We start from the raw sequence: 24,547 nt of genomic DNA, 5'->3' as shown, positions 1-24,547 counted from the left end.
CGCAAGCAAAACAGTACGTACCCCATCCTGGAAACAACCGCTTCTCACAACAATCGGTGCTTCCCACAGTCCAGCTGTGTGGCCGGAGGGCAACCCCATCCAGCCGCAGCAAGGAGGACTGTAGCTGGGGAGCATGTCAGCGGCGTGAGCTCCTAATACGAAAAAGCCGTTGAAGGTCAGAATGATCATCATCTTCCAGACACTCCAGTAACGAAGACAATATCGCCGTATTTTCTCGAAATAGTGAGAGAGAAAATAAAGATATGATGTCAACGTATCTTCCTGTTCTTTTGTTTTCCAACTTTCTTCTACTAACAACCTCGTCAAGTGGGGATCTACCGAAGGCACTTCCTTGTGGTGAAAGTGAAGAAGGAGGCGAGTAGGTGACCACACACCTGCTTATGAAGGTAAGCGGATGGGGGTGTGGCCAGACGAATGTTGGGATGTAAAGGTACATGGTGGAATCTTTTATTCAGTCCTCGTGCACGAAGTGAAGTACAGTGCAGTATGATGCTGAGCGAGATCCATAATGAAACAGAACAACCATTATCACCTATTCTGGGATTGCCCATCTATTCTCCCTATATGGACACAAGTACTGTACATGGAAAAAGTATTAGAAGTAGAAATACTATACAGTAACACTTTGAAGTGTTGTATTTGGGGAAAATAGATTTCAATATAAGCCATAAGTATATTTTTAACATAATAAGGGTGGCAACCAAAAAGCCTCTCACAAGGAAGTGAATGTGTCAGGTGGTGCTGACGAGAGAGAATGGATGGACGTGATCCATGAGATATATGTGATGGAGAGATTAACGAGAATAATGATGAATGCTCCTTTTTGTCTTTTGTAATTTTTTATTTCAAATTAAATCAAATCAAATTAATTTGTAAGGCCCAAAACACACATTAATGTCCCCATGGGCCGGACACGTCTTCTTTAAACAAGTCAAGAAGAAACATCACAATGAATCAAGAACAAAACAAAAACACCATGAAGTCCAAAAGATTTAAAATAAATGAATGCAACACTCCCAGACATACCCCACACGAAGGTAAGGAAAAACTCACTAAAACCTACAGTAGCAATAGAAAAAAATGCACCACAGGTGGAGGAGAGAAACCTTAGAAGGGCCGTTCAAGGGGAGATCTCCCTTCTTAGATGTCGGTGATAGTAGTGTTGCAATAAAACAGGCTAAACAGTTGGTAAGCATGCACATATACGTGTAATGAAAAACAAATAAGTGCATGCAATAGCAACTGAACATTTTGAAATATTGAAAATAGAGCTGATGGCGGATCCATTTGAGGTATTGGGGCGGCGTAGAGAGGGTTGCACCCTCCCGGTCATCATTTATTTTGTTTTCTTTTTCTCAAGTGTTGTTTTTGTTTGTGTGTTTGTCATGCAAAGACGTTTTAAATAAAATAAAAAAGATGACACTGTAAGTTACGCTGTAACACTGTTTATGTGTTTATTAGCGCAGCTGTAAATGCTGTCAATGGACAATAACGGCTTTTGTGACAACTTGCCCAGGATTCATAATGGGCTGTGTGTTAACAGTAAGTGGTAACTCACAACTTCAAGGATGATGTTTATAGGTTTTTGCAAATGAACTCTTCATAATATATATAGAGAAGGATTTAAACTATAATACTATAAGACTATAATAAAGTTGACAGGAGAGGTATTAGCACACATTGTCTCCCATTCACTGGTGTTATTAATTGGCTAGTTCATACAAGAGCTTTATCTGAAGCTACTGTAGTCACAGGCCCGCCTACTGTTATGTGCGGAGAGTATAGGCTAACGAATGTAATCTCACAAGTGGATGGAATGACGCATGGCTAACAATACACAGCATTGACAGATATTAATCATCTGATGTTGTAGTAGATGTAAGCCTGAAATATCCTCTGCCCTATATATTAGTACCACTACTAGAGTAAGGCTCCCTGACATGCATGCCTTGATTGAGAAATATGTTACCGTGCTGATGAGCTTGATGCAATAAAGGAAAGCGGCTAACTGCAGTAGTGTCTGGTAATGTAAGAGTTTGCCAGGTGGGAAAGCAAGGGTGGATGTATTTGTATGCCTCTGGCAAGGATTTCAGAGGTAAGCAGATAGTATTTTGAATAGCTCTAAATGTGCCTGGTGAATGTCTGGATGAGAAACACATTCAGGCAAAGACAGTGTTTCACTAACAGAGGGGAGGGGAAGCTGATAATGGGCATGATGACAAACCAACAGTATACATTGTTTTCTGTAACATACAAGCTTTTCTATGTGGAGCTAATGAAGGAACAGCTTCTGAACTAGCAGTTCTGCACTCAAGAGAGAAGTGCTCAAGTTTGGTACCACTAGACGAACAATGCCACTTACCCTTAGCTGCCAGAGGTGTACCCCTCCTGCTGACTTGTACACGCTTTGTAAGTCGCTTTGGATAAAAAATGAAAATTGAAATGAAAATCATTGTTGCAAAGCTCAGCATTAAGATAAGTTTGACACAGGGATGGCACATAGCTCAAAGTTACCACCAAGGATATGATAGGCAACTACAGAGAAAACAGTTCATCTCTATCACTCTGTTTGGGTGTGCATCCTGCTCTCTGCTTGCTGTGCGTTGTGGTCTTAATTCCAGCACATAAAAACGAGGTTCTGCCAGGTGGAGGCCTCTTTCTGTTCAACACACCAACCGACAGGAGGGCCTCTCATGCTGATGCTGGAGTGGCAACCCTACTGGCACAAAACCACTCCTTGTTGGGCCACGTTTACTGTAGATTAATTCCCACTGATTAAATCAGCCACTCAGCCACACTGAGGAGTATTTCCATAACACTTCACAATTTTCACAGTTTAGAAAACACCTGTCATAACAGTTGTTTCATCCACTGAAACAAGAGAGATTACCAACAAAAGAAGCAATTACCAATATGACCTGAGTTAGATGAGTGGAAGAGAGATGGATGGATATAATATTTAAATGCAAGGACCCTGTAGAGGGCATGCGCTGATGTTTACGCTAAGATAGAGTGATTTGCCCATTGTGATGGTATTGGCCATATTAACACTTTGACGACCACGGTTTGCAGTGTAATATGGTTCTAGACGACCAGGGTTTGTCAACAAACCGATGTACTTTTGGATAGCTATATATATACTTTATAGTATTGCTATCTGTCCATTCTCATTGTCACTTGAGTGCATAAACCGTGCCTTCATAATGGCTTAAAGAAAATAAAAATCCATCGGTTGGTTGTCATTTTATAGCGTCGTGAATATAAGCTTTATCGCAGTTTTCGTCTCGTCTTTTTTCTGGAAAGCTATTTATAGGGCTAAAGGCTAGTCACGAACGGCATTTCTGTTGTATATATACGAATGAAATAAAACAAACTGCTTAGCATACGGACTATTACAGAGCATATATGGATGAAATGGGGGCGGGGGGGACACCGATTAGTATTATTGATTAGCAATACAGTGTGTGTTCAAGTAGCCACATTCACTGATCGATCGCTTGCGTTTTACAACAATGTCCAATCCGGCTGTAATTTGGGTGAATAGTATCCTACCGTCAGCCCATGTGATCGCCGGCAGCATTTCCCCATTATTCATCGGCATCTGGTAGATCTATATGTCCATTGGCTGATCATAAATCCCATTATTCCAGGCTGAAATCTGCGCTTCGAACCGTGATCCACGGTGCAGGATGTTCGCCTGGGACCCAGGCTCATATGAAACGCCCAAAGACAGTAAAAAAAATGTGTTCTCCCATTCGCCCTCAATGATACTGAAGTGGAGCGATGGTGCCCCTAAGCGGATCTGGCCGGTATTGCATGTTGCGGAAATCAAATATGCGGGTAAATCTGCAGAGTCGATCGGGGACGTTAATACGGTTATTAATATGGAATAAAACAATAACAACTTGCCACGAGTTAACTCGTGGCTCTGGTCCACAACGCATGGCACCGAAAAACCCCAGTTAACTCGTGGCTGGTCCCTATAGTGTTAACAGTGGCACTGGCAGGGCATTAGCATGTCTCACTCATACTTGGAAATCTGTGTTGTGTATAATGACATTGTTGCTTGGTCTCAAGTGGGAGGTCTAAGGTGTGTGTGTGTGTGTGTGTTTTAATCTGCTTTAGGCTACTAGCAGATTCTTGGTTTAAATGACAACAAATAGCCTATTGTAAAACGTGTGTCCAATGTATCACAAGGGACATCGTTCTTGTGGTTAATTATTTAATTTTAAGGTCAAACACAACGTCAGCTGTGGTGATTCAATGATGATGTAGGACTTGTTCATACTTCATACATCATCTTACATGGAGAATGCAACTGAACAACTATTATCAAGGTTCTCTATTTGGAATACCAGGGTTTTTACATAAGGAGGGTTTGGTCGCCGCCGGTGGAAGGGCTGCTGGGAGAATCCTGGTCGCAGCGATACCATGGATCTGTTCTGTGGACACTGAATTCATGCATTATTGTCAAGGAATTGTCATCAATGTCTACACTTTTTTTTCTTAAAGGTCCCCTCCATGACTTTGACTATACATATTGTTATTTGTGCAGAACTTGTCACCAGAGCACCCTTTTCACATTATTCCACTGAAATGGGGGGGGGGGGGGGGGGGGTTATCTGTACTTCCTTAAAGTCTGAGAAGGCTGTGTGATGCAAATAATCCTGTGAATCTATCATGGTCACTATTGCCCAGCTGGCCACACTGTTATCCAGGAAATGCTAACTACTAACTGCTTGCATATTGTGTAAGCTAAGGAGTGTTGTGTTTGGGTGAAACACATATTTGGCTATAGCCAAAACTTAAATCATAAGGTAAAAAAGTTAAATATAGTATTAATACAATAAAAGACATCCAATTATTTGGCTTTTTTATTATTTTATATTTTACCACCATGAAAGCCATAACTTACTATCATCTATTATCATTCCTCCAATATTTACTGTTGTCTGTGAGCATGCATGAACAAAACACATGTTGCCAGTGGCGGACTGGGACACAAATTCAGCCCGGGACATTCAGACGCGCCAGCCCACACACCGGCCCACGCACCGGCCCACGCACCGGCCCCGAAACCGGCCCACACAACGGGCGTTATGAAACACTTGTCCAGTATTAAACAACCCAAGGCTGTGGCTAAGGAGTCAACATCAGGGAGACCAAATCTACACACCGCCCCTAGATGTGCACTCATGCACAGTGCACACATACACACACACAGACACACACATACATATACCGTTACTTCCCGTCATTGGCATATGTTTTTTTTTTACTAACATCTTAGTGCCTCATTAGCCTAGGGATTAAGGATACATGAAGTATTAACTACACCATAATAATATTGAGGTTTTGATCCATAGAAAGTAGGGATGTCCGATATTATCGGCCTACCGATATTATCGGCCGATATCGGCATTAAAATGTGATATCGAAAAATATCGGTATCGGTTTTAAAGAAATAATATTTTATTTACATTTCTATAACCTTTATTTACCCAGGCAAGCAAGTAAGAACCAATTCTGATTTTATTTATTGTCAAAAGTATGCATAATGTTGTGTTAATTCCACAACAAGAGATATGTAATGTTAATTACCTGAAATTATTCCATTTCTTGGGGCGGGAAACCCTGCATATATCGGTATCGGTTGATATCGGTTGATATCGGTATCGGAAATTAAGAGTTGGACAATATCGGTATATCGGTATCGGTAAAAAAGCCAATATCGAGCATCCCTAATAGAAAGGTCTGTGCTACACAATTTCAGTTAGATTGGATTTATTGTCCTTTAATTTGGCACTCATGACATTAGTTGCTTGCCGTTTAATCAACATTGAAAGACCCCCCACTTCCTCCCAGACACCCATTCCAAGAGCCTGTTTCTCTCTCTCTCTCTCTCTCTCTCTCTCTCTCTCTCTCTCTCTCTCTCTCTCTCTCTCTCTCTCTCTATGTATGTGTCTCTCTGTGTGTGTGTGTCTCTCTCTCTCTGTCTCTCCCTCTCTCTGTGTGTCTCTCTCTCTGTGTCTCTCTCTCTCTGTCTCTCTCTCTGTGTGTCTGTCTGTCTGTCTGTCTGTCTGGACTGGGCTCTCTCTCTCCCCTCAGGGTCAGCTGTGCTGGACTGGGCGCTCTCTCTCCCCTCAGGGTCAGCTGTGCTGGATTGGGCGCTCTCTCTTTCCTCAGAGTCAACTGCATAAGAAGAACATCAGCAATCAATAATAATGGCTTGAATTCATACAGCGTTTTTCAGCCTTTTGAAAACACCCAAAGTAGTAGTAGTAGTAGTAGTAGTAGTAGTAGTAGTAGTAGTAGTTTATTCAGTCATCATCTCACACAATACAATATACCCCATCATTTAACAATATTTGATTTTACAGTGACTGAAAAGGTACAGACTGAAGCATAATGCTTATATATGCCTGTCCTATATTCTTAACAAAAATTAAAAAAATTGGCGGCTACGTGGCGTAGTGGGCAAGGCGCTCGCCACAAATACTGGAGACGCTGGGCTCGCCTGTTCGAGCCCAGCGCTCCACATTGCTTTCAGTTTAGCTGGTCGTTCATACTAATACACATTGGCCGTATTAGGGGGTGGGAAACTGATGGGTGGGGATTGGGCGTTGTGGACAGCGACTCCTACAGGTCGGTTGGTGTGCCTGCGCAGTAGAATCAGGAAGTGTCGGGGGCAGCGTGAGCCTCCCACGCGTTACTCCTCGCCACTGAGAGATCGAGCTGCGCAGGTGAAAAGATGCGACTGCTGTTACCTCAAGTACCGGAGGGGACTTGTGCTATGTATGACTTAGTCCACATTGCAGCCGGCTTGTGGGAGGAAAGAAACAGCGTTCGTGACAGGGGAGGGTTGAATTGGATGATACGAAATTGGGATGGGAGAAAATGTAGAAAATGGGAGAAAAAGTGGATAAAAAAAAACAAAAATTAAAAAAATTAAGACTCCAAAACAGTATTCTAAAAGAAAATAGCAAAAGAAAACAGTATTATTCACCCCTGTAGTTTTCAAAAATAGCTTTACAAATTTTTCTTAAAAACCAAAAGCGAATTACTCATTCTTAACTGTATATCAGCATTGTTCCACAAAGCGCTTCACAGAAACCATCAAGCATTCACACTCACACAGTCATACACTACTGGTGGTTGTGAGCAGCATCAGCAAACACAGCTGCCCTGTGGCAGACTGATGGAATCATGTCTGCTAATCAGCGCCAACCACCATCAACAACCTTCATAAATACATTCAACATTAATGGAATAGGCTAACTACCAACTTAGCTGTAGCAGTTAGCTGTTATATGCAATCACATATGTTTAACTACGGGGTAGTAGTTGACCTAGTTGTTAGCTTAAGCTAGTTAGCTGTGGTTATTTACAAACATGTAGATGAGACTAATCATATACAGATCGAGAACATGGCTAACAGTTGGGAATTCTAAGGTACATCTTATTTAAGCATGTAAAATGGCAACTAATCAATTCAATCAATTAGATTACCAATATTATATCAACATGAAAATTTGGAAGGGAACATAATAGTATTTTATTTTAGTATTTACTATTATAATATTAGTAGCCGATTAATTTGCAGCCCGTCCTAGGTTCTGATTGGCTCTCTAGGTTAGCACTTTAGCTTCTGATGCTGTGGTGGGCACTAGTCCTAACATTGCTAACTAAACTTTTAGTCAGAGAAAAAACGTCACGAGTCACAACTATTTACGTCCACGTGCTGTAAGGAATCAGGAATACGGAAAGCACATTGTCTTGTAATAGAATGACTGAAATCACTGCAAGAGCTAGTATAGGCTAGCTAGCCCTCATGAACCGGCAGACACCAACAGTAGAATATGCACTAGGCTACTGCATGCACCTGTCATGTTACTGTTGGTTCCTTCCACTTGAACTTCATCATCATTAGCAGCAGCAGCGGGTAAACATGTCTGTAATTTTAGAACATTGTTCTGCGTCTTTTACTAGCAATTTTAGTTTTTTAATTCTAGCTTTTTCAGCTCCACCCTTTCTTTTTTTGCATTCTCCATTTCTGCGCTTCTAGGCCTACTCGCGGTTGGGAGGAAACGTGAATCTCATTCACTGATGTCTCATGTCTCATTCAAGACTGGCTAACAAAAGCATGTCTTTCACTTAACACCAAGAAAACAGTGTGTATGATGTTCACAAAGTCACCAGTAGAGGTCACTCACTCTAATGTGTTTCTGGGAGAGGCGGAGCTGGACATTGTACATTAATTCAAGTATCTTGGGGTCACATTGGACTCTACATTGACCTTCAAAAAGTCATGTGAAGAAAGTGACAAACAGTCAAGTTTAACATCGAAAACTTCAGGCAGATCAGGCCCTGCCTGCCAGTTAATGCTGCAAGGATGTTTCTGCATTCAATGATTTTATCACACATCGAGTAGGCCTACTGTTTTATCAACTGGTCTCTTTTATATGTCACTACTCTTACACCAATATAATTACTCTACAAAAAAGCCATAAAAGTATTTGATAGGAAACCAATTTCATTTCATCACTGTAATGTTTTAGAAAAACATAACATGCTAAGTTTCGAGAATTTCCAAGTTTTCAAATATACTTGCTTCATGTACAAGGTTCTGCATGGACTTGCCCCTCCCCCATTGAATGAGTTCATCCAACAGAAAGCAGACACTGGCATTACCACCAGGGCCATCAGTAGAGGGGACTGTAAGGTGCCTTTTCGGTATACTACCATTGCAAAAACTGTGTTCTCTGTTAAAAGTGGTAACTACTGGAATAGCCTTCCAGTTGTGATTATAGAGTGCCCTACATACTCCATGTTCAAGACCCATCTTAAACTGCATCTTAAGGCAAACCAGAACTGTGATCATTTTTAATCTGATTTAGTTTATGCAACTTGTTTATTGTTTTATTGCCGGCCCACACACTGGCCCACACACCGGCCCACATAATGGCCCACACACCGGCCCACATATGGCCCACACACTGGCCCACACACTACACCGGCCCACACACTACACCGGCCCACACACCGGCCCACATTAGTGGCCCACACACTGGCCCACACACTGGCCCACACACCGGCCCACACACTGGCCCACACACTGGCCCACATACTGGCCCACACACCGGCCCACACACCGGCCCACACACTGGCCCACATACTGGCCCACATTAGTGGCCCACATACCGACTCACACACTGGCCCACACACCGGCCCACACACCGGCCCACACACTGGCCCACATACTGGCCCACACACCGGCCCACACACTGGCCCACATACTGGCCCACACACCGGCCCACACACCGGCCCACATACTGGCCCACACACCGGCCCACACACTGGCCCACATTAGTGGCCCACATACCGACTCACACACTGGCCCACACACCGGCCCACAGACTGGCCCACATACTGGCCCACACACCGGCCCACACACCGGCCCACATACTGGCCCACACACCGGCCCACACACTGGCCCACACACTGGCCCACAATAGTGGCCCACACACCGACTCACACACTGGCCCACACACCGGCCCACACACTGGCCCACATTAGTGGCCCACACACCGACTCACACACTGGCCCACACACTGGCCCACACACTGGCCCACACATCGGCCCACATTAGTGGCCCACACACTGGCCCACACACTGGCCCAAAAAAAAAAAGTAAAAAAGTAAAAAAGAAAAAAAAAAAATTTTTTTTTTTTTTTTTTTTACTTTTTTACTTTTTTTTTTTGGGCCCACTTTGGTCCCGGCCCATCGGGATTCGTCCCGAACGTCCCGATGGCCAGTCCGCCACTGCATGTTGCTTTGACAGATATTCTGAAGAAGCAATTTCATTGTTACTCTCTGACAATATTTTGGTTTTGACAGCATAGGACCATAGTCATTCAAAGAGTTTAATGCTGTTGTAATAGGAGGATTAGAGTAGTGAAGCATCAATGACTTGTCTTTGAGACACTTACAGAATGAATGGGTCCCCATGGCCTCACTAGATTGTACTACTTTTACAGTTTTTTATGATTGAAGCTCTTTATGTAAAATAATTCCAGGCTTAGGATTCCTACGTGTAAGGAGCTTACAAGAAATGTAGAGATTCTGTTCATATGGGAGTCAGATGGTCTGTTGAGTTTTTTTCCCCCTCCAAAGTCCTCAAGAGTTTGAAAATCTGGGACAAACTAGAGTTAGCAAGTAAAATGTCCACAGATGGGCAGTATTCAAAATCAATTCAAGCTGTCAACTATCTCTCTCAACTGGCAGGAGAAAAAACAACCAGGTGCTCAAAAGGGAGAACTTGGTTAGCTCAGTTCAATATAGGTTAAGGTGCTCTTGGATCACCGGGAATGCAGAGTTCAGAGAAGAGAGTCGATCCAGGCACTCAAAAAGATGTAAAATCCAGAGGGAAGATGGTTAAAAGGCCTTTATTAAAGGTGGCTAAGTCATTTAAAATCTAATCAACATGTTTCGACCATAGCGGTCTTCATCAGGATTAGAGTGACACCTCTAATCCTGATGAAGACCGCTATGGTCGAAACATGTTGATTCGATTTTAAATGACTTAGCCACCTTTAATAAAGGCCTTTTAACCATCTTCTCTCTGGATTTTACATCTTTTTGAGTGCCTGGATCGACTCTCTTCTCTTCTCTCTCTCAACCATTTCTCTTTTAGCCATACACCATTAATTTATTTTTACATTATTGTTCATTCAGTAGATTAAAATTTCATTTGAACGTGTTTACCCTTTCCACAAGACCACAGTATATTCTGCTTTCTCCTTTCTGTGACCCCACCTAATGTCATTCTCCCTTTTCTTGTCATTACAGAGAGGATAAACAGCCAGTGAACTATGAATGCTGAACACAATGATCTCCTCCCTCCAGCGCCAGACAATGAGAGGTCCTAGGCTGAAGGGGGCACTGTCCAACCCCCTCTTTGTGCTGCTGTTGACCCTTCAGATCCTGGTGGTGGCTGGGCTTGTTCGTGCCCAAACGTGTCCTTCTGTCTGCTCCTGTAGTAACCAGTTCAGCAAAGTCATCTGCACCCGCCGCAGCCTGCGTGATGTCCCAGATGGCATTTCCACAAACACTCGCTATCTAAACCTCCAGGACAACCTCATCCAGGTCATCAAGGTGGACAGCTTCAAACACCTGCGCCATCTGGAGATACTGCAGCTGAGCAAGAACCATATCCGCAACATTGAGATCGGTGCCTTCAATGGGTTGGCCAGTCTCAACACACTGGAGCTTTTTGATAATCGTCTCACGACCATCCCCAACGGTGCCTTTGAGTACCTGTCCAAGCTGAAGGAATTGTGGCTTCGTAACAATCCCATTGAGAGCATACCATCCTATGCCTTCAACCGTGTGCCCTCTCTGCGAAGGCTGGACTTAGGCGAACTCAAGAGGCTTTCATACATATCTGATGGCGCTTTCAAGGACTTGAGTAACTTACGCTACCTTAATCTGGGTATGTGCAACCTCAAGGAGATCCCAAACATCTTACCTTTGATCCGACTTGAAGAGCTGGAAATGTCAGGCAACCAGCTCGCTGTCATTCAACCCAGTGCTTTCACAGGATTGGTGAACCTCCAGAAACTATGGATGATGCATGCCCAGGTCCAAACCATTGAGAGAAATTCCTTTGATGACCTGCAGTCACTGGTGGAGCTCAACCTGGCCCACAACAATCTCACCCTGCTCCCACATGATCTATTCACCCCTCTGCATCGCCTGGAGAGGGTCCACCTCCATCACAATCCCTGGAACTGCAACTGTGACATCCTGTGGCTCAGTTGGTGGTTGAAGGAGACAGTACCTGCTAACACCAGCTGCTGTGCCCGTTGTCACAGCCCTGCCAGCTACAAAGGCCGCTACATTGGGGAGCTGGACCATAGCTACTTTCAATGTGATGTCCCTGTGATTGTGGAGCCACCCACTGACCTGAATGTGACGGAGGGCATGGGCGCAGAGCTCAAGTGCCGTACAAGCTCATTGACATCAATCAGCTGGATCACACCTAATGGCTCACTGGTGACACATGGAGCTTATAAGGTGCGCCTGTCTGTACTCAATGATGGGACACTGAACTTCACTAGCGTCACCATGCAGGACACTGGGACTTACACCTGTATGGTGAGCAACACAGCAGGCAATATCTCTGCCTCTGCCGTGCTGAATGTAACCTCAGTAGAGAACAGCGGGGTGACGTATTTTACTACAGTAACAGTGGAGACCATTGAGTCACCTGGGGATGAAAGCCAGACCCCGGCGCTTCCTCCTTTTGGCTGGGTGTCTTCTTCCACCACAAAGGGTCCTCCGGTTTCAACGAGAACCACAGAGAGGACCATTCCTGTCCTCGACCTGGATGGGGAGGGAGCCCTTAGTGGCCTGGATGAGGTAATGAAGACCACCAAGATCATTATCGGCTGCTTCGTGGCCATCACACTCATGGCCGCTGTCCTGCTGGTCATTTTCTATAAGATGAGGAAGCAGCATAACCAGCAAGACCCGGATGGCCCTGCATCCTCTATGGAGGTCATTACCGTGGAAGAGGAGCTTGCAGGGGTCGGTGCCATGGAAACCCACCTATCTCTGCCACCCTTGGAGCATTACAACCACTATAACACCTACAAGAGTGCTTACCACCACCCCCAGATGCTCAGTTCAATACACAGCTCAGTCACACAGGAACCTTTACTGATTCAAGCCTGCTCAAAAGACAATGTACAAGAGACCCAAATCTGATTCTGCATCTAACAAGATATATAAATACCAACAGTTTGATACAGGGAGTACAATGGACCAAATGGTGAAGATAAAACAGAACAACGACACTGACTTGATAAGATGATATGAATGATAAATCAGCATTGGGAAAGGGGTGTGTTATTTCAACAAGTGTCTTTACAAAAACAAAGATTATTTATTAAAGAAAATTGTCTAGTGGCTAAATGAAGAAAAACAAATATGTGATAGCTTTTTAGCTCCTCTTTGTTCTTTTTATGTGTAATACTGCACAAAGGGAAAGAATGGGTCACAACAAATGCATATTATGGAAATGGTAATACAATAATAACATTCAAACAACTACAAAACAATAGATGAATAGGCTTAATTCAATGCCATAGACATTTGATAATGTGAAGCTAGTTTAAAAAGTACATTAAGTAATAGTTATGTCTTGTAAGGTATCACTTTAATTTGACTATACCTGTTAGTGTACATGCTGCTGTGTCAGCAGTTCCAGTGCCCGCCGTATTAATACAGGTAGAAAAAAAGAGGACTGATTAAGTGGGCGTATTTGAATGGAAATCATATTCTAGCTGTCACTCAATGCAAGATGGGATACTGTGTTTCCATGGCGTTGCTGTTAATGAAATGAACAATGAGGCTGGTGTGCCTCAGAAGCCGAGCAGCCAAATGACTGAACTTGCATTTCCCCTGTGGCTCTTAAACAACAGCCATACATCCTTCACTTTAATTAAGATGAAGGTCTCGTTCACCTAACCTTCCTCTGCTTTCTCGCTCCCCTCTTCTCTCCCCTCTGCCGTTTCTGCTTCTTCCTTTCCTTTCCTCTCCTTCCCCTCCCTCTCCTTCCTCTTCCTCTCCTTTCCTTTCCCTTCCTTTCCTTCCCCTTCCTCTCCATTCCTTTCCTCTCCTTTCCTTTCCTTTACTTCCTTTCCTGTCCTTTCCTTTTTTTCCTTTCCTGTCCTCTCCATTAATTTCCTCTCCCCTCCTCTCCTTTCCTTTCCCTTAATTTCCTTCCCCTTCCTCTCCATTCCTTTCCTCTCCTTTCCTTTCCTTCCCATTTCTCTCCATTCCTTCCCTTTCCTTTACTTCCTTTCCTGTCCTTTCCTTTTCTTCCTTTCCTGTCCTCTCCATTAATTTCCTTTCCCCTCCTTTCCTTTCCTTCCCCTTCCTCTCCATTCCTTTACTTTCCTTTACTTCCTTTCCTGTCCTTTCCTTTTCTTCCTTTCCTGTCCTCTCCATTAATTTCCTCTCCCCTCCTTTCCTTTCTTTCCCCTTCCTCTCCATTCCTTTACTTTCCTTTACTTCCTTTCCTGTCCTCTCCTTTCCTTTCCTTTCCTTTTCTTCCTTTCCTGTCCTCTCCATTAATTTCCTCTTCCCTCCTTTCCTTTCCTTCCCCTTCCTCTCCATTCATTTACTTTCCTTTACTTCCTTTCTTGTCCTTTCCTTTCCTTTCCTTTCCTTTCCTTTCCTTTCCTTTCCTTTCCTTTCCTTTCCTTTCCTTTCCTTTCCTTTCCTTTCCTTTCCTTTCCTTTCCTTTCCTTTCCTTTCCTTTCCTTTCCTTTCCTTTCCTTTCCTTTCCTTTCCTTTCCTTTCCTTTCCTTTCCTTTCCTTTCCTTTCCTTCCCTCTCCTCTCTCTAACTACTGCACCTCATTTCTCTCTCTCCCTGACCTCACCCCCTTCACTTCACCTCTATTCACTCCCTCAAAACTCTATATTCTTCCCTGTCCTCCTCATGTATGCTCGTCATGCATGCCCCCCCCCCACTTGCTGGGCTCAGGCACGCTCCTCACCCCTTCGCCGTGTCTCATTTGTCTCGCTTTATCCGCCGGTGCGTGCGGCGCCACAGTGGAATATTTTCTCGGCCAAATGAAGGGGAGCATAAGGCTCCACTCTGCAGTCCTCCTGTTAGCCCAGTAATGATCCACGTCGACGCAGTGTGGCATTACCTCGCCATCACCCCGGGGTCATGCGAGTGTGGGCACTGATAGTCCATCTGTTAGCACAGATAAAAGAAGCAAATAAGGCCGCTTTGTAATGTAGTGTGACCCCGTCTGGGCTGACGCAGGCGGGCAAAGTTAACACACTGACTGGAGCTGGTAGGAAACTACAACAAATAAGGGGGGGGGGGGTTATACCTCATTAAACTGTATCAGCAGTTCATTTGCAGACTAACAGAGGGGAGCTGATAGCGGAACAGCATGGGACATTCCCCGCTATCGCTGTACCCAACAGCTAACGGGGGGCAGAGGCCTTTGATATTGAAGCGACCCCTGCTCAGTCTCATTTTGTCGGTGGAAAAACACACACACACACACTTTGATCTTGTGAACGCTCATTGGCCATCAGAACATCATCTTCTCCTCTAGTCTGTTTACTCTTGGATTTTTCATTTAGACGTTCAAAGCAAAAGGCTTAAGGGAGGGGGCGTCGGGGGTGAGAGAGGGAAAAGGGTGGTGGGGGGTTCAGACCAGGGGCGGATTTAGGATTATAGGAGATCCGGGGCTTAGCCCAGATGGGCCCCCCCCCCCCCCCCCCCCCCCCTTTTATTTAATTTTTTTTTAATTTATTTTAATTTTGTAATTACAAAAAAAATGTTTTGCAGGCAAGGGGTGGTTTGGAGGGGATCAGGCACGACCCCCTCCACGGCAGATTTTTTTTTAATTTAATTAACCTGTACGTGCAATTTTCTGCAATATAGAGCCTTCAATCTTGACCAATAAAGCTGCTCTTTTCACTATAAAACTCAGTTATTGGTTAGATTTATATATTGGGGGGGGATATATCATATTTTTCATATGATCAAAAAGTGGTGGAGCAAGAGCATACCTTTGCTCCCCCAAGTTCAATAGTGGGAGAGCAGAGATGCTCCGAATGCTCTTATGGCCAGGCGTCTATGATTCACTGATACAAAGTAAAATAGTGCAGTGCAATAAAATAGTTAGTAAAATAGAATAAAATAATGCAATAGTGCATTGCAATAAAATAGTTATCATCGTATTTTTTCGGGAGGCCGGTAAGGAGTGCATTACAGTAGTCGAGTTGGCTTGAGATAAAGGCATGGATCTGGTTTTCAGCGTCCTTTTGATTTATAAATGGCCGTACTTTAGCTATGTTTCTAAGGTGGAAGAATTAAGTTTTTGTCAACTTGTTGATTGTGATTTAAAGCTTAGGTCTGAGTCTACCATGACACCAAGACTTAACTCACTCAAATACAGTTAGCAGCTGGATAGACCACAGATGGAAATTAGCTTCTGCTAAATCTGGTGCAAACATATTTTCATGTAACAATGATGAATTGTCAAAAAAAAACAAAAAAAAAAAAATGTTTAATAGATTCTGGGCTTTTCAGATTTTGTAGATGTAGATACAGATGGAAACTAGCTAATTAGCTCAAATCTGGCACATTTACATTGATGTGGAAACTGAAGATGTTCATTAATGTGCACTGTCCCTGGGTAAACATTTTTAAATAGACAAAACAACAACACAGATATAAAGGGAGAGGAGGGGAAAATAGATATGAAATAAGGAGTAAAAAATAGTCATCAGACAGTCGCCATGGAAACAGTGACCTTGTGGAAAAAGTAACAAAAGCTTTTGTCCCTGAGCAGCAAGACCTTTTTAAACTCCCAATTCCAGTGGTTATTCATAAAACTAGCCGATAATGGGATGGATTTTCATAAATATGTTACTTAACCTAATCATTAATATCCTTTACACTACACAGGGTTACCGAATGTGAATACAAAGAAAAAACAGCACAGGGTGTGAATTAAGCTGACATATTTACTTATAATCATATAAGGATAAGGCCACTGTCATTTTAATTAAAATGTTGTCTTATTGTCAACACAACACAGCCTACTTTCGTAGACCAAAACCAACAATGCAAGTATGGTCTGTACAGCCTATACAAAATGATACAGAAGTCATAGAACATAGAAACATTGTTTTCCAGAAACCGCTAAAATAAGTCACAGAGCTTTGTTTTGTTTTGATCAGCTAGATTCTGCCTGAAACGGAACTACTTATGAGGCGATCACTGTCACTTCATACAGTAATTATGCTCACATGCATTGCAGTGATGATACTGACTTGTTAACCATTTTTGGACAACAATTTCTATAACTTCTTGAAATTAGCTATAATCTGGTGTTGGTAATGCCACACTGGTGTTGGTAAGTAGAAGAAATGCATTATTGGTTTTGGTCTTTTTGTTGACAATAAGAAAAGCATTTAAATTACACCGACCTTATCCTATAAAATTGTGTACACTGACAATTGTGTTGATCTAACTTCATGGTGTTTCACTTGGAGTGCATAGCGAGCATAGACAATGAGAGAAATTAGACACAATTAGTCCTACTTAGCCTATCCATTGACTACAATCTTATTGAAAGCAGCTGTTATACAGTACCATGTTAGTATATCACTGACAATGGCAATATCACTGCAGGAGTTACTAATCAGTCTATGCCACTTACCTGCCACATTTATTCATGCATTTCCAAGCAATAGCCTGGACATGAACCTGTGTACAGTCTATGTGGAACACCATGAAGTGCCCTGAGGGCAGAATACACAGATATGTGGAACACCATGAAGTGCCCTGAGGGCAGAATACACAGATATGTGGAACACCATGAAGTACCCTGAGGGCAGAATACACAGATATGTGGAACACCATGAAGTACCCTGAGGGCAGAATACACAGATATATGTGGAACACCATGAAGTACCCTGAGGGCAGAATACACAGATATGTGGAACACCATGAAGTACCCTGAGGGCAGAATACACAGATATGTGGAACACCATGAAGTACCCTGAGGGCAGAATACACAGATATGTGGAACACCATGAAGTACCCTGAGGGCAGAATACACAGATATATGTGGAACACCATGAAGTACCCTGAGGGCAGAATACACAGATATGTGGAACACCATGAAGTACCCTGAGGGCAGAATACACAGATATATGTGGAACACCATGAAGTACCCTGAGGGCAGAATACACAGATATATGTGGAACACCATGAAGTACCCTGAGAGCAGAATACACAGATATATGTGGAACACCATGAAGTACCCTGAGGGCAGAATACACAGATATATGTGGAACACCATGAAGTACCCTGAGGGCAGAAAACACAGATATATGTGGAACACCATGAAGTACCCTGAGGGCAGAATACACACATACAATAAAGATAACCACAAACCTCTTTATCATAGTCTTCTCATATAGTGTTACAAATTACGAATAGGGCCTACAGTAATGACCCTGAGTGAGCCATTCTTTCCCTTTCCATTCATTTATTTTTCCAATGCTCTCATTTCCTTTTCAATGCTTCTGGTGGCTTAATGATTCAGTGTTGACGCAGGCTACAGTAACAAAACAAACAAAAAATTTGAGAAGAAAAACAGAGAAAGAAAAAAAGATTGTGGAACTATGTTTTATTTAGATTAGGTTGAGCTAGGGTTGTTAGGTATTTTGAATGATAATGATGATGGGAAGGGGTATCTACAAGCATAATGCGTTACGTGGAGATTTCTTTTCAACGCCTGAATGAAATTAATCACTGATATGTGGAATAAGTCGGACTTGAAATACCAGCAGAATGAGATTGATTTTTGTGTCAACCCTAAACCAAGGTGAACAAGGTAATTTTTTCTGTGTTATTCTGCCAAATGTCTAATGTTATGTATGGGATAGGGTTAAAGTGGGTATGTGTTCTCTCTCATTTTTGGAGAGAATAATCCTCAAATGGTAAATTTCTATAAACATATTTTCAAAAAAAAATAAAAAAATAACATGCAAAAATACACTTTTCAGATCATAATTTTACATGTGCTTCAATTGTAAAAAAAATATTAATAAATAAAAAAAAATAAGAGACTGTGCTCGTACGGAGTGAGACTAATTTCTCTGAACATGAAATACAATTATTGATACCAGAGATTGTAGTTCATACTGTACATGAAAACAAATAAAGATATTGCAGTTTTTTCAGTATTTCATGGCACATATTGTCCCATGTTTTTTGTCACCATCTCGCTCCCTCTCACACATGCACACAAACACTCACTCACAAGTTTTATTAGCAGCTCTCAAAATGCTTAGTTGAAATAAATGAGCTTCACACCAGTGGAAGGTTCTGAAGCCTGTTTTACGAGGTCACAGGAAGGAAGTAGAACATATTAATAGAAGAGGGAAGTGCTCTTTTGGCAGTGTTGCCAAATATAGACACACAACGAATGGCTTCGCTCTCCCATTGGCTCAAAACCCAGGAAGAGCAGGGCTCCCGTATGCACATCACTGCACCATGATCATTTAAATGTACACAAATAACCTTGAAACCAGACATACCAAAGATCAGCATGACTGTAAAGTGTCTACATGAAATACCTGTAACAACAGCAGCTCATGCCATGCTTACATATTAACAGTGCACTTGGCGGTGATGCTGAACGACCAACTTAGCAAGGCAGTGGAATTTAGAATGCTTTTACGGTTATTTGTTTACTTGGTCTTAGCCAATAGGCTTATGTTTGTTCCGCCCAATTTTGCAGTTGTATTTTGTTGGCTGAACTTCATGGCAAATATGCTAGCTGATGTGGATATTCACAAACGGAATAAATAATACATGTACTTGGCCAAGCCTGCTTAGTTATCTCATTCTCCACACATGATTGTAAGGAGAAAGAACAAGTGGCTCACTGTTTCAAAGTTGACGGAGCCCGAAGGCTAATATATCCCTTCCTAGATACAGTTCTACTTGAAGTAGAATTACAAAAGCAGTAAACTGGCAGCTTATTAGGGGTCCAACCAGGAAAGCACCTATTGTTCTTGCTTGGATCTTTATTATTCTACATTCTTTATTCCAAAGAAATGCTACGCCCAGCAAAAACTGCAAAATGTAGACTAACCAAACCTTCCAGACTCGACCGCAATCCTATTCCCATCCTAGTCAATGAAAATAACACCACTGTGTGGCACTGTTGCGCACAGTTTTATGTTTTGGTCCACCAAGTTGGACAGTCAAAATGTCCTTACATTTCCTTACAAAAACCGTACATCCCCACGTTCCTTGTCGAGTCCAGCCAGATCAGGTCGCACAGAAAGAAAATGTTGCCAATATTTTTTTTAACTATTTTTACAAACTAGTCCAAGGTTTTTTCACCTGAGCGGAAAAAATGTGGTCCCTAAAGATTCTCTATATCCTTGCAATAATTATGTGAAAGAAACGGCTGCATATGCTATCAAAATTCTCCAACTTATGTTTTCTATTCCATAATTAAATAAAACCTCTCTTTCTCATAAATACATTGTCAGAATCTCTTCAAACTTGCTATGCGCATCCAATACATTTATCAGATTTGCCTTGCCAGATTTGGTTAAAATCTGACCACAGGTGGCGCTATTTTTCTTTTATTCTTCTGCTTAAATTGCATCACTTAGCAACAACCGTAACACATGGAGCAACAAGGCAGGACCCAAACCGGTTCCCTGTTCCCACCAACTATAAAATAAGGAAGGGTCATTACTGTGTAGCACGTGAACGCACATTGCTGCCAAGTGTGAAAACGTTCAGTTTGGCCGACATTGAGTTAAATGGTAATGCCATCTCCTTGTTTATGACCATTTAACCTGTTCCACCCCAGGTGAAAATCCGCATAAAATGTATACCTAGGTAAATGGAATATTGCTCCACTTCTACAAGGGCTATTTGCATATTCTTGGTATCTAGGTACATCTATTCACAGTGTCAGAAATATTGTGTCTATTACTAGGCTTGCTTAAATTGTGATGAAACAAAGGAGAATATGAATTATGATTTTCACTTTGACAGTGAATAACACCATGATAATAATGACCAAACTTAAATAACTGCCACTGACCTCGTTCAGTACCCTCTTGAGATCATGTGTACAAAAAAATCGAAGGAAATTAATAAAGGGAAGATGATAAAACCGAAGGTTCTGTAGATACAGTAGGGGAGAGTGGGGTAAGTAGTGCCAAGTGGCAAGTATAGTGCCACCCCTGTTATCTAGAAAACCATAGAAGAAGTTGGTCATGTGACAACATATTTTTGAAGAGGCATCCATTTCACTCAACCTGCAAAGAAGGGAGACACCTGGCTTGTGAGGTAAGCACATTTAAGTTCAAAAAACACTTTTTTTCCCTCCAAAGTAAAATTTGTATGATCAAGGTTTTTTGATTGCTGTGTTTGAACAATTATAGACAACTTTGAAAACAGTTCACACATGTTTTAGTGCTTTATTAAGCTACACCACGAGTCTATACAGTTAGCATGATGCTAGCTCAAAACAGCTGGGGGATGCATTTTTTTCAAAATGGTAGGCTTGGGGTGATTTGTGCAAAATGGCCTGGATTAAGTTGTGCCAGGTGTTCTGTTTGTTAAGTTGCCCCAACTTATAATTATTAACTATATATATTACTTTATTGTATTTTATTGTTATTTTACATTGTATTCTTACATTTGATCACTAAAACTATGTGATATTCTTAATTTTAGACCAAAATCCATCATGCCACGCAGATATACAAACGGAAGACAGACAGGGTTTCAACTCCTCTTGAGAAGTTGGAAAGAGCAGTGAAAGAGGTGCAACAGGGGAAGACTATACGTCAGGTTGGAAAGGAGATGAAGATCTGCAGGCTGCTTTTACCGCTTTTGAGATAAAAATTATCTGTTTTACGTAAAATTATCAATGGCACAATTTACCCCAGTGTATTCTCTCTAGTGTCACAACTTACCCCGCACCGGGGGAAAGTTGTGCCACAAAACCACTTTTTTTTCTAAAGCTATATTTCTGAAACTGTTTATTTAAGATCCAAAGTGATTGTCCCCAGGGATGCACAACATCCTAAACTATATGTACATATTTTAGTTGGGGGCATTACTGTAATCCCCTTGCTTTAAAGGCACTTTAAGTAAAAAGTGGCACTACTCAACCCCACTCTCCCCTACTGAATTATCCCATCTGGCCCAATGCAACTTGAAATATTATTATAGAATATAGAATAGATGCTTATACATTACCTTATTATAGACAATTTGCACATTTATATATATATATACATATATAATCTTTCAAATGCCCGAGTTCAATTTGGATTTAGTATCACCAGGTGTGCATAATAACAGATAATGATATCTACTGTAATCGACTGTACTTTTTAATTTCCCCCACACAATTTCAGATCTAATTGTTCCTACATGCTAACAATAGGGAGGAGAAACTAACTGCGTTTCAATATTTGTCAAAAACGTTACCTTTTGTGGGTTATTATCGCGAATAATACCAGTTATTGACATATTCATAATTCAACTCTGAACTTTGAACCGACATAGAACTTGAAGGGAAATGTAGTTCCCTTCAATGGTTCCCATGGTTAAAAATTTCAAAATGGTCGCCGTCCTCTGGTAGACTTCAGTAAATCGAAAAATGTAAACGATATAATGACACTTTTAACCTATTGCTAAACTAAAGTTTTGATGATAATATACATTCTACATGCTTTTGTGACATGTTAGTGATGTTAATACTTGAAAACGTTTGATTTTAAAATTGCAAATTTTTTGCATCACTCTGAAAAATATGGATATATGATCATAATGTCATTTAAGGGTCGGTACCGACCCCGTGGGGTGGAACAATGGGTTATTACCTTGGATGTCAGAATCATCTGCAATTTGTTGCATTGTTAACTAGCTAACGTTATATTGGTTGATGTATATTTCCTCAAATAGATTGTATATTTTGCTTCTCCATGCATGTCCCATAGGCTTCAATACTAGAACTGGCACCAAGCAGAGCATAGAACGCTGGTGTTCTGACGTAATGACCCCTCCTTCTTTTATAGTTTCCTTGGTTTCCACCAATCGACCAGGTTGTGGCACTGTCTATAACTTCCCAACTGTTACGGTGTGGCATGACGGTGGTGGAGGTGTGTAGAACCCAAGCTCAGACAAGCAGAGGATAGACAGGAATGCGAAGGTTGCTCTTTCACAATAACACTTATTTATTGTAAACGACAGAGCATAATACGACAAACAAACACTTGGAAAAGGGGAAAAGAAATGGGAGACCGTAGTCTCCAAAAACTAGATAAACATACACGCTAAATAACGTAGGCAAGAAAGGCGAGACAGCTCAGTCTCTCTGTAAATCTCTACACTAGAATACATTTTGGATAATAATAAGAATATACAAATAGAAAGCACGGCACCGACCGCGGTGTCACAATTAGCCTCCAAACAGGAGCGATAACAAATGCTTAGGAGAAGTACTCACGCCTGTGGACAGTGTAATGACGCAACAGGGAAGTCAGGGCAGACCACACTTACACAGACAATTAGAGACGAGGGTGATTGGGAACAAGACACAGCTGGGTTGGAACAGACTGAACAGAATACATAACTGGGTAGAAATATAAATACACACACTGAGAACAACACTAGACTAGATCACAATACCAACACAGACAGGGGAGACACTAGGCCAGGCAGGGGAACATCACAGACAACACAGACAACAGATGCACAGACAGCATATTACCCAGGTGGCCAAAAAGTTCTGGCCCATTAATGGCCCGTATCCAGCAGGCCGGAAGAAATTAATCAGCCCAAATCCGGTTGCCGGAATCGGCCCAGAGTGGGCTCTTTCCCATTAGTTCGTTTAGATTAGATTAGGTTCATTATCCCTTACCTGCCCTCATCCTCCCCTTTTCTTTTTTCCCTTTTCCCCTACTGCTCCATTTCCCTAGCCCTCTTGATTGTAAAGCGACCTTGGGTTTCATGAAAGGCGCTATAGAAATTGTATTTATTATTATTATTTTATGCCTACAATCTCTCTGACAAATCTCAATGGCACAAGAATAACAATTTTTTTTACCTGTAACAAAATAATAGCTTTCAAGTCTTAGAAAATCCAGCTTTAACAAATTATCTCTGTATCTTTTCAATGTAAATAATAAATCGGTAACCTCACAAATACTATACTAATCTAATAATTTTTTAAGTGCCCTATGCAGTTTTGGATTTGTACGTACATTATACATGACATTCATTATATATACATAAATCAAACCAAAAACATTTTGAGGCACCATGAACCAAATATAAGGCTACTAAACATTTTGCCCGTGTCAGAGTCTGGAAATGTCTTTTTTCCATTCGTATACAATAATAATAATGATCATAATAATCAACCATTACCGGGCCAGAGCCGGCTAATCTTTGGCGAGCCGGAGTCGGCTCTGGCCCGACAACCATTACCGGGCCAGAGCCGGCTAATATTTGGCGAGCCGGAGTCGGCTCTGGCCCGGCAACCATTACCGGGCCAGAGCCGGCTAATCTTTGGCAAGCCGGAGTCCGCTCTGGCCCGGCAACCATTACCCGGCCAGAGCCGGCTAATCTTTGGCGAGCCGGAGTCGGCTCTGGCCCGGCAACCATTACCGGGCCAGAGCTGGCTAATCTTTGGCGAGCCGGAGTCGGCTCTGACCCGGCAGGCTCTGACCCGGCAGGACCGGAGGGAACATAACACCCAACCCAACCATGCGTTGCAGATTTAAAAACCTTATATCCACATGTTCCTTGAGGCCAGGCACATCTCTTTACTTACAACATGTGTATTTTGGCCTAGATTGATTATTTACACTTTCACAAGATATGGTTGGACCCTGTGAATTGCTGCTTGGAATTCATATATATTGCGTTTT

At 42.1% G+C, this 24,547-nt stretch overlaps 1 protein-coding gene across 1 annotated transcript; it reads left to right on the top strand.

Moving 5' to 3' along the window:
* Positions 1-10,896: 10,896 nt before the first annotated feature.
* On the top strand, positions 10,897-12,789 carry lrrc4cb (leucine rich repeat containing 4C-b; the record flags this gene model as incomplete). The annotated part of the gene is made up of 1 exon (XM_084337770.1): positions 10,897-12,789. The coding sequence occupies one exon, from the start codon at positions 10,897-10,899 to the stop codon at positions 12,787-12,789; it is 1,893 nt and encodes a 630-aa protein (XP_084193896.1).
* Positions 12,790-24,547: the final 11,758 nt, after the last annotated feature.

This window comes from Notolepis coatsorum (assembly GCF_963971535.1).
Source record: "Notolepis coatsorum genome assembly, chromosome: 20".
Classification (NCBI taxonomy): Eukaryota; Metazoa; Chordata; class Actinopteri; order Aulopiformes; family Paralepididae; genus Notolepis; species Notolepis coatsorum.
Note: the sequence above shows the minus strand (reverse complement) of the source record. Positions and strands in the feature narration are given on the sequence as shown.